General features: G+C 42.2%; 2 protein-coding genes across 3 annotated transcripts; both read left to right on the plus strand.

Annotated features, from left to right (window-relative positions):
• The first annotated feature begins 3,319 nt into the window (after positions 1-3,319).
• On the plus strand, positions 3,320-5,513 carry glrx2 (glutaredoxin 2). Of its 2 annotated transcripts, none has more exons than XM_084692690.1 (4): positions 3,320-3,527; positions 4,523-4,589; positions 4,793-4,969; positions 5,192-5,513. In XM_084692690.1, exons 2-4 carry the CDS (start codon positions 4,524-4,526, stop codon positions 5,354-5,356), a joined length of 408 nt encoding a protein of 135 aa, XP_084548816.1. In that variant the 5' UTR covers positions 3,320-3,527; position 4,523; the 3' UTR covers positions 5,357-5,513. The 2 variants fall into 2 exon arrangements, with proteins under 2 accessions (XP_084548816.1, XP_084548815.1); XM_084692689.1 differs by lacking the exon at positions 3,320-3,527 and adding an exon at positions 3,549-3,775.
• A 328-nt stretch (positions 5,514-5,841) lies between these two features.
• uchl5 (ubiquitin carboxyl-terminal hydrolase L5) lies at positions 5,842-9,926 on the plus strand. The gene is made up of 11 exons (XM_084692687.1): positions 5,842-6,067; positions 6,815-6,878; positions 6,956-7,061; positions 7,171-7,296; positions 7,510-7,571; positions 7,918-8,048; positions 8,185-8,248; positions 8,391-8,493; positions 8,603-8,716; positions 8,821-8,919; positions 9,649-9,926. Exons 1-11 carry the CDS (start codon positions 5,992-5,994, stop codon positions 9,691-9,693), a joined length of 990 nt encoding a protein of 329 aa, XP_084548813.1. The 5' UTR covers positions 5,842-5,991; the 3' UTR covers positions 9,694-9,926.
• The last annotated feature ends 265 nt before the right edge of the window (positions 9,927-10,191 follow it).

Below are 10,191 nucleotides of genomic sequence, written 5' to 3' on the forward strand. Positions count from 1 at the left end.
AGAAGGGGATGGTGGAGGAGGGAGGAAAAGGAGGAGGACGAAGGATTGGAGCTAGTGAAGAGAAGGATGGAATGGTGGTTGAGGGAGGGAGGAGAAAAGGGGATGGTGGTGGAAAAGGCAGTGGAGTGACAAAGCTCTTGGATTTGTGGCGGGGGAAGAGAATTGAAGAGAGAGAAAAAAAACTAAAAGGTGGTAGACCCTGTGACAGGCTTACACCAAAGCCAAGAGAAAAACCAACACGTGACTTTGAGATCATGTTCTATGTGTATGGAGGCACCAAATATATATTCTTGGCAAAAATGGGATTTCTACATCTTGTAAAAACTCAAAATCCATCCTTTGAAGCTGCACTGTCTTCAAGAATACACACACATTTCAATCCAATAAAATGGTATTCAAGTGAATATCTTTCTTTGTAAATATTTCTTGCATTTGCTCTGCTCCATGAGGTGAAAGGACTTCTTTAGTCTGGTGTTTGTCTTGGAGAAGGGCAATGGTTGGTCTGCGATATCCCAGGGACCTGCTACTAGTCATCTTTCCGCTGATGTGCTTTCCTGTGAAGAAGATTATTGTGGTTCGGATAAAGAATTTAAGTTGCTGCAAGGTCAACGGAACTCATGCCTGCGATAAAAGAACAGAGACCCTTTGGAGCTCTGCTGAGGTTTCTGAGTCTAACTGATAAAACTGCAATGGTTGGAGGATCCTCTAAAACGATAAGAATTCAGAGGAAGAATCACCTGCAGGCTGTAATCTTTGACTGCTTCAAGCCACCCAGGCAAAGCTATGTATTTACTTTCAGCTTGGCAGCTTTTTCCTTCCTTGGGGTTAGGCCAGAAATGGCCAAGGCACCTTGTGAGAAATTAGTATTTATAGTCTGTGGACTGGACTTCACAACGCATCGCTGCGCCACTGTTGAACGGTGCAATAATCGAAAACACAGAAGGATACCTTGTGACTTCATCCATTAGATCAGCGTTATGGTACGATTCTTTGTGCACCAGGCCAAAAGCAAGCGTCAAGGGGAGAAAAGCTGTGAAAACACTGATCCTTCAGTAGGTAACATACAGTAGTCTAAATAAAAGGTTAAATAAATGTAATTTTGACCCTCATGCAATGACACAACTTTCCCCTCTTCAGATTTAACTCTTGAAAACACATGAAGGTATACTAAAAGGTGAGTGAGTACTGATTTAGGTTGGTTGAGGGGCAGTTCTATGGGCGTATGTGAAGCCCTCTGTGACATTGCTTGTAAAAAGGGCTATACAAATACACTAGATTTGATTATACCCATAAGAAAAACCTAAATGACATGAAAGAATATACTGTTTATCCGAGGGTGTTATGACCTAGTACATATTTAAATGTGATATTACAGCCTATCCATAATCTAATACATGTGAATACTAAAACAATAAAATGGCACCATTGACCTCATAAAAGTCAAATAAGCTTTTTTTCCCCCGGCAAAAGCATGTCCAATTCATGAGAAGGGCACACCTTGGTAGCATTTTATTTGCCATCTTGTACGCAGTGCTCAGGGATTACTGTGCTCAAGGAGCTGTGAAATCTCTTCAGAGACCTCAAACTACCGAAACAGCCAGTTCCCGCCCTTCTTCCAGCAGACAAACGTTCACCCACCTTCATGAATAACAAGGAGAGAAGCCAGTCACAGGCAGGTTTCCACCATCACACCCCGCCCCTCGCCGCATTCCACACTGTCAAAATCATTGTGAGACCTCAAATTTTGAGTTTTGAACACCAACTGACATCTAACCAATCCAATTTGCGTCAACGGTGCCACTCAGCCCTGAAGAAAAAACCATAAACAACGAGGGACAGCCATCAAGGAAATACTAACTTGGTAGGCCCTACATCGAACCTGCCTGAAAACAAACTTCCCCAGAGGTTAGCTGGAACCAGCCCTGCAAAATCCCCCAGAAGAGATGGTACAAGGGCTAGGACAGAAGATGGGTACAGAACTAAAGTTTCCAAAGAAATGTTTTCTCATTTGGACTCGTCTCATTAATAAAACCTTAATTTGCAATGGCTCCCTGACAGCTCGTCTGTGTGAACAAGTTATTGAAGAGCGACTGTTTCATCCGTTTCATCACGTTGTCTTTGTTTTTCCTCCATTCCATCAATGATAGAAACAAAGAAGGAAAACAAAAACAATGCATGCCATCCACATGGAGGAAACATGGCTGCTTTTCTACAAAAGAGGACACCTTCAACGTGAACCTCTCCATTCAGTAGCTTGTGACGGCTTCAATCAGCCTGTTGCATGAGTGTGATCAGGGGCTGTGCTCCTGGCTCTATGGTGAACAATGATTGGGCAGTGAGATTCATGAGGGCCTCTGGCAATGCAGCATCATCTTGTGGGCTGATTATTCAGCCTGGGCAAAGGCAGGCGGAAAACGGATATTAAATCAACAGAGCTTATTGCCATGCTACGATAGGCTGGAGCTTGAGCGAAGGCGAAATGCATGTGCACTCTGCTCGCTCCTATAAGCACTTGAGGGGGTGGGGGAATTACATTTCCAGGGGGCTCTGGATGAGTTAGGCAATTTGCTGTCCCTGGCCATGATAAATAGTGATGGTCTCATAAATTGTACTGAGGAATATATTGCTGCTATAATATCTGTTGTTTTGCACATGGAGGTCTCTCTCAGCCTTAAGGTCAGCCAGTCGCACACCACCTAAAATAAAACTTGTGAAACTCAAAGTGAAGTGAACTAAAGCTAATTAAGGAAGACAAATCACACATGCCTACTCTGTGTGGTTTTTTTTTATGGATTTTATTTTAAGCTTATTGAGAAATTGACTAGTAATAAATGATGGGGCACGTTAGCCGCTGCCTACGAAGCAGAATCTTCACAGCACTTGATCAAGGTCTGGGAGATGTGTTGATCAATGAAGACTTAATCTTATCTCAACCCACCACTTAGAAAACCTACAGGAACTATGGCCATTTAAAGGGACTTTGACCATCTATCCATTAATGGCTGAATAAGAAATACATTGGTTTTTCTTTTAATTCAATAAGAACTGACATATTAAATAATTGCGAATGACACGCGATATGCAATTTGATTCAGTGACTGTTTTAAGTGACACGAAGGCTATTCCAGTAAATGCGTCTTCGCAGCTGTCGATCGAATTTCCTTTGAGCAGGCACGCCCTCTTGTGTTTAAACAACGGCATGCACAAAGTTGGGTCCACAAATCGGTGTATGTTATGAAGAAAAACAACAAAAACTCAGGTCATTGGTGATTTTCGAAATCTACAGAATTCAGACGATATCCTCCTCTGAACTGATATATTTTTGAACCACATTGGCCTATGAAAACACACGAGAAGAACTTCTGCATAAAAGTGTGCCAAAAGCTTTAGCCTATTGTAATTTGAACTAGGTAGCCGACAGTAGATCGGTGTACACAAAATACTTCAATCATGAGGTAATCTCATTACGTTAGAAATATATTCACGTACAAAGCCAAGAACACACTTCCGGAGTTAATTCACTGCAGGTGAGCAGCGCACTTACAACTTCATCAAAATTGTAAACAGGGAGCAGGCAAGCTGGTAGTGGTAGCTCGCTATACCATTTTCCTGGATAAGTATTTGTTAATTAACGTGTGCCTGGTAACCGCATGTTGAATTTGTGCCGACCACTGGATACTTTTTTATTTCTCGCCTCCTTTTGTATTATGTTTGCGCAAGGAGGATCCCTATCCAGATTAGCATGGAGCAGTTGTCGAAGGTCACAACATATACAGTAGGCTACTTAAGATCTAGTTACATCAACCACATAGCTACTGTAGCACTAGCTAGCCTAGCTGTTTAAAATCTCATCTGTCCTGGACCTTATTAAATCAGATATGTGTAGGTTTTTATTTTAGGCGTACACGTTTAATGGCATCAAGGTTGACTATCATTGGCGTTAATGTAGGACGTCTGGGCCACAGAAATTTCGCACTCTAGGAAGATTGCTACTGCTGCTAGTACAGTAGCTAGCTCTACGTAGCTACTAACTAAGCTACTGTACACTAGCAATCAAGTGTCAAGTCAGGTTGTAGCTCTAGTTGTTTACTTGGGCTTGGGGGGACGGAGTTTGTCATTAGCAGATAATTAGATGTTTGCAGTTCGCTAATCCTTTGCCACCTCCGTACTAGCTGCGAGCTAGCTACAATAAAGCAGTGGATCATATTAAGCACGAGCTAGCTTGCTAAACTTAACATCTCTGCTAATATTTAGCTAGCTTGCTGTACTAGTACTACTACTAGTAGTAAAGGTAGAACAGCGATGCCGGGAAAATATAAAATATACATGTCTCTATTTGTAGTTTTAACGATTCTACTGTTATTCGTCTCTTCCTATGAAGCTATTATATATCTAAGGTTAATGAAACCTCTAGCTAAGCATATTATTGTGTGTTTTGTGATTTGCCGCTAATAGCACGGTAATAAATCAACCAATATCCTTTTAAACTCATGACACGTTTTTTTAAATAATGTTTTATCAGGATGGGAAACTTCACATCAACCTCGTCTAGTGGATTGCCAAGCTCTGCGGGTTCACAATTTGTCCAGGTGAAACACTTTGTATTTATGTATTATATAATCCTGATCCATCTCTTTGGATGCTCTTTTAAACAGCGACTAATGCATATTGTTAATTACTTTTTATTTAGTGCTGTTGCTACCACTAAAAATAAGAGTTATATCTGGTCTTAAACTCAACCGCCATAAGAGTTGTGGTGGTGATGATAATGATAACTTGTTTATCCTTTTAGGATGTGGTGTCTCATAACTGCGTGGTCATATTCTCGAAGACCACTTGCCCATTCTGCAAAATGGCCAAGAACGTATTTAACGAAATAGGCGTAACTTACAAAGTGATTGAGCTGGACGAGCACAATGACGGGAGAAGACTTCAGGAGGCCTTAACTCGTATGACAGGTGCCAGAACGGTATGTTACTTTTTTTACCAAGTATGTTATAGTCTTAATACATTAGCAAATCTAAATGGTCTGTCTGTTTGATATGTGTACTGGGCTACATAAAGGGTGGTGTTGCTGGCTAGTGACGATGCATCAACTTCAAACCAGGACCAAATGGTCATGATGAACAAGTCAAAGTCCTGTCTTGTAAGTGCACCCATGGTGATGTTGTGATTTGGACTTTTATTTCAGGTGCCGAGGGTCTTTATCAATGGAAACTGTATTGGGGGAGGATCAGACACAAAACAGCTTCATCAACAGGGGAAACTGATGCCACTGATTGAACAGTGTGCTCCTTGCTGTGCAGGGACAAATGTGGACGGCTCCGGCAGTGGCTTGTTTGAATCGAGCAAATGACTAACCGATTTAAGTATTGTTTCATCCTGTATTTATTTGTCGGGAGTTGTCTAGACTCCGTTTCATGTATTGTATGCTGTGAACGTGTAATACGCATCTGTTAAGCTACCTCTCCTTTCAGGAATGTACAGTGACAATAAAGATCCCATCTTTACAATTTGAGAATTATGCTTATATAATATGGGGTGTTGGGAATGACCATGTTTCATACAATAATATTCAGGTATATTCAACTCAATTTGCTTCTTAATTGTACATGCAGAGCTAGTACCGACTAAGTAATACCACTGCATTACACCAACATAACATTCAGTCTTTGTCCAGTCCATGTGTAAAAAAGGAAATTGCCTTCACGATTTCAAACCTTTACATGTATTTACCCTGTAGTTTACGTAAACGCTGCAGAGTGCTGAGACACCTACAAAGGGGGTTAAAACCAACCTGGCAATTCTACTCAGACAACTGCGGCCACGCTATTCACGCAATGAGAATATTTCTCACACGGATCGCACGCAGTCAGCCCAGAAAGATAGCCAGCTAGCACGGTTTCATTGTCTTCTGCTGAAAATAGTCAGCTAACTACAGTACCCTCCGTTGCATGCATCCATTTATTTTTATTCTGTCATAACCCGACTATGGCTGGAAGCGCAGGAGAATGGTGTCTTATGGAGAGTGATCCAGGAGTGTTCACAGAATTGATCAAAGGCTTTGGTGAGTCATCATACATACGTTAGCTAGCGGTCAAGCAAACGGTATATAGGTCTTCAATATACTGTGCACTGTGAAGCACCATGGCTAGACCTTTGACTAATTAACAGCTACTTTTCGTGTGCAAGCTCATCCAGCCGGCGAGTAATACTAGTAACATACCTACTTTAAGATTTGCCAGCTCATACCTAACCTAGCCGTCTAACTCATGAGCTGCAGGCTGGCTAGCTAGCACAACTGAACACTCACTGTCACTTGAGTTGTCTTGACAAAATACAAAGGTGCACCTGATAGATTAACACACACATTGTTAGCTTTAACATGGTTTAGACCACAGCCTAAATATGTTTGCAAGCTATATATTTAAGTTAAACATTAAAGTTTAGATGGCTATCCACTGTGGCTTTCCAAACACAATTGTCTAATGAGCGAGCTAAATTCAGCTAACTGCTAGCTAATAATTTGGTACTTGCGACTGCTGGGTCCACCTGGCAACAGCATTGCGAGCCATGCTTGTGCATCATTTACTAGTATTCTTGTTTTCAATAAATGTATTTGATTGAACAGCGTTATAACGTAAAAAGATAGCATCTTATCACCATATCCACGTGCCTACGTTTACGTTGCTTCTGGTAGCTTGCCAAGTCATGCTTAGTGCAGTAACCTAGGTGTCTGATTGTGTGATGCATTAGCTACCGTTAGCTTGTAGCTGTGTACGGGATGCAGCCTAATGCTCTCACTTTCAAACAGGGTGCAAAGGAGCCCAGGTAGAAGAGATATGGAGTATGGAGCCAGAAAACTTTGAAAATTTAAAGTAAGCCTTGATTTATTTCTCATTTTATCTCTCTAAGTTGGAACATTTTTGCATTATTTATCATTTTTCTTTTCTAGACCTGTTCATGGATTAATCTTCCTCTTCAAGTGGCAGCCAGGTGAGGAGCCAGCAGGATCAATTGTTCAGGATTCGAGGCTGGACAACATTTTCTTTGCCAAACAGGTACAGGCTCACAATCTGCAATTGTGTGGGTGTAAAAGTACAGTACGTGCAGTGAATAAATGTAGATGCATGTGCGTGCTTAGATTCAGATTGTTCTGTGTCGTTCCAGGTCATTAACAACGCGTGTGCAACTCAGGCCATAGTCAGTGTGCTGCTCAACTGCACCCACCCAGACATGCTCCTAGGAGAAACGCTGACAGAGTTCAGAGAGTTCTCCCTCAGTTTTGATGCCGCTGTAAGTCCTTGTTCGTCCTTGTGGTGGTCGAACCTGATTATGGGCAACACTTTTTTTTTTTCTTTTTTTTTTCTAACATATTTTCAGGAAATTGTAGTGTTTCTTAAATTAGAGAGGTCATCACACATTTTAATATAGATAGGTGGAAATTAAATTATACATTTGTCATGTTCTAAACTGTTTTGTGTGTCTCCAAACAATCTTTTTTTCAAGATGAAAGGCCTGGCCCTCAGTAACTCTGAAGTGATTCGGCAAGTTCACAACAGTTTTGCCAGGTAAGCTGTAGTACCCTTTCAGCGCTATGTACTGCAGCATGCACAAGAGGATTCCGCCTCACACTTTGGAGTCGTTCATATTACAGTACACGGCCCTCCGAAGCAGAAAGGCAGTCACTGTTCTTTGAGCGGAACTGAGGAAAAAAAAAAGAGGCTTCAACGGGTTTCATTTCAGTTGACTTGACCAACTGACACATGAAACTCAACCACTTGACAAAGCAAGATCTACATGTTGGTCAAAACATTTGACCAAAAACCACAGTAACTCAGTTTTGATCACACGGCCAGCTACTGGCCTGTTGCTGCCCTGGGCGGTACACCTCAACGTGTGTCTTCTGTTCCGCAGACAGCAGATGTTTGAGTTTGACGCCAAGTCATCAGCGAAGGACGAGGACGCGTTTCACTTTGTGAGCTATGTGCCGGTCAACGGTCGACTCTATGAGCTGGACGGACTGCGTGAGGGACCCATCGACCTCGGTGCGACACACAAGCTCCTGGCACAGTTTAGGAACTTTGTTCCTAAAAGATTAGAAGATTAAAGTGGCAGAGCCATTTCAACTGACCACCACAGTCTTTTATGTAACGACTTGCCTTTCTGCCTTTCCATCCGCAGGCGTGTGCAATCAGGATGACTGGATCAACGCAGTTCGGCCGGTTATCGAAAAAAGAATACAGAAGTATGAGCTTAGTTTCTGTTCCCAATACCAGTGATGGGCCCTTACGCCCATTAATGTCCTGTCAATGACGACGCCGCGACAAAGACGTCGTCTGACCTTCAAGAGTCCAGGCATTGAACGTGTCCCACTCCCCAACCTGCAGGTACAGTGAAGGAGAGATCCGCTTCAACCTGATGGCCATCGTGTCGGACAGGAAGATGATATACGAGAGGAAGATCACAGAGCTGCAGAGCCAGCTGACAGAGGTGAGAACTGTGAAAGAAAATTCTAGAAGCTTCCCATGGGGCGGAAGAAAACCCCCCCCAAAAGATGTAAATCCGTCTGATTTGTTTGGGTATTTCTCTTCCTCTCCAGGAGGAGCCAATGGACACAGACCAGAGCAGCACCCTTCTCAGCTCCATCCAATCAGAGATCGCCAAGTATCAGCTCCTCATCGAAGAGGAGAACCAGAAGTTGAAAAGATACAAGGTGAGTCCTCGCCGTCGGCGGCCTGCATCCACCAGCAGTCATGAGGTCATCAGTCATGAGGTCATCAGTCCTCAACAGATCTTTTATCTCCACCGTATATTTAGATTGAAAACATCAGACGGAAGCACAACTACCTGCCCTTCATCATGGAGCTACTGAAGACCCTTGCACAGTATCAACAGCTTATCCCATTGGTGGAAAAGGTAAACATTCAACAAACCTTGTGTTTGATTACTTCTGTGTGCAAAAGTTGTCTTTATTTTGGATTTTAGTGACCCTAGTTTACATTTATTCATTTAGCAGACACTTTTATCCAAAGTGACTCCGAGAGAGATTTACAAAAGTGCATAGGTCACTGATCATAACAACGAGATAGCTCCAAACATTGCGAGTAACCAAAACATGAAGCATAAATTGTGAAAAAACAAATAAGTGCCAAAGGGAAGAACCATAAGAGCATGCAGTTAAACAAGTTACAATTAAACAACATGAACCTCAAAAAGTGCAAGAGTGTACCAGTAGAAAAGCAATCAACAGTAAAATATTTCACAGCGAGTACAATCATTTAAATCCGTTACAACTAACCAACAAGAGCAACAAGTCTCTCAATAAGTCATTGTGATCCTGGAGGAAACTAGCATCAGGTCCAGCAAATCATTCCTAAGTACCGTTGTACTCCCGGAACAAGTGCGTCTTAAGCCTTTTCTTGATGGTGGGGAGATAGTGTCTCTGATGGAGGTGGGGAGTTGATTCCATCAGTTTAATAATGAATGCGGGCAATTTTAAGTGGCAAGTAAATAATCAATGGGATCAGTGTTCGGACCTTTGTAAAATGTCAAGTCACACAGCCCCCACTAGAGGGCCTCATTTATGCAGTGGGACTGGTTTAATAGCTGAGCACATGGTTTTCTTTTTTTCTTTTTCTACCCCAGGCAAAGGAAAAGCAGGGTGCCAAGAAGGCACAGGAGGCAAAATAACGACACGGACATATCCCAACCACACCCGTTGAATCTATTGTCATTTTCCGGAAAAACAAAAAACACTTCTGCTGGTTTTCTCCATGGTAACCCGTGACCCACTGGACATCAACTCCGTGGACAGAACAGTCAAAGGAACTGTTCACGTCACCACGTTCCCCCTCGCATGAACAGACACGTGTTCAAATCAATCTTGTCTTATTTTCATAATAAAATGTCTCAATGTTTCATCAGATCCGCCTTTAGATTTGATCCTATATAACATACATCATGTACGTTAGAGTTCAGTTGAATCCTGCACTATTGTCTCATACGTTTGGTCAGCTGTCATTACAAGATGGGACGTCTGTCGGTGTTTCTTTTTGTGTTTGTAGTTGTAGTCAGTGGGATCCTAGTGCCATCTACTGGTTAAATTGAGTAAGTACATTGCCCCCAAATAAACACAATATTAGAAATGAAAAGTGTTTGGCTGCACAGTGTGAAAATGGAAAGTGTGTG

The sequence above is a fragment of the Hypomesus nipponensis genome, chromosome 26, assembly GCF_054491055.1.
Source record: "Hypomesus nipponensis isolate SF chromosome 26, ASM5449105v1, whole genome shotgun sequence".
NCBI classification, from domain to species: Eukaryota; Metazoa; Chordata; class Actinopteri; order Osmeriformes; family Osmeridae; genus Hypomesus; species Hypomesus nipponensis.

What these genes read in the sequence shown, in the direction of transcription:
- uchl5 (XM_084692687.1), top strand. Translation starts at nt 5,992, where the DNA reads ATGGCTGGAAGCGCAGGAGAATGGTGTCTTATGGAGAGTGATCCAGGA. An exon ending in CCCTCAGTTTTGATGCCGCT is followed by an intron (nt 7,297 to 7,509) that starts GTAAGTCCTTGT and finishes CTTTTTTTCAAG; the next exon opens with ATGAAAGGCCTGGCCCTCAG. An exon ending in AGAAGTTGAAAAGATACAAG is followed by an intron (nt 8,717 to 8,820) that starts GTGAGTCCTCGC and finishes CCGTATATTTAG; the next exon opens with ATTGAAAACATCAGACGGAA.
- glrx2 (XM_084692689.1), top strand. Translation starts at nt 3,651, where the DNA reads ATGTTGAATTTGTGCCGACCACTGGATACTTTTTTATTTCTCGCCTCC. An exon ending in CGAAGGTCACAACATATACA is followed by an intron (nt 3,776 to 4,522) that starts GTAGGCTACTTA and finishes ATGTTTTATCAG; the next exon opens with GATGGGAAACTTCACATCAA. An exon ending in CGGGTTCACAATTTGTCCAG is followed by an intron (nt 4,590 to 4,792) that starts GTGAAACACTTT and finishes TTATCCTTTTAG; the next exon opens with GATGTGGTGTCTCATAACTG.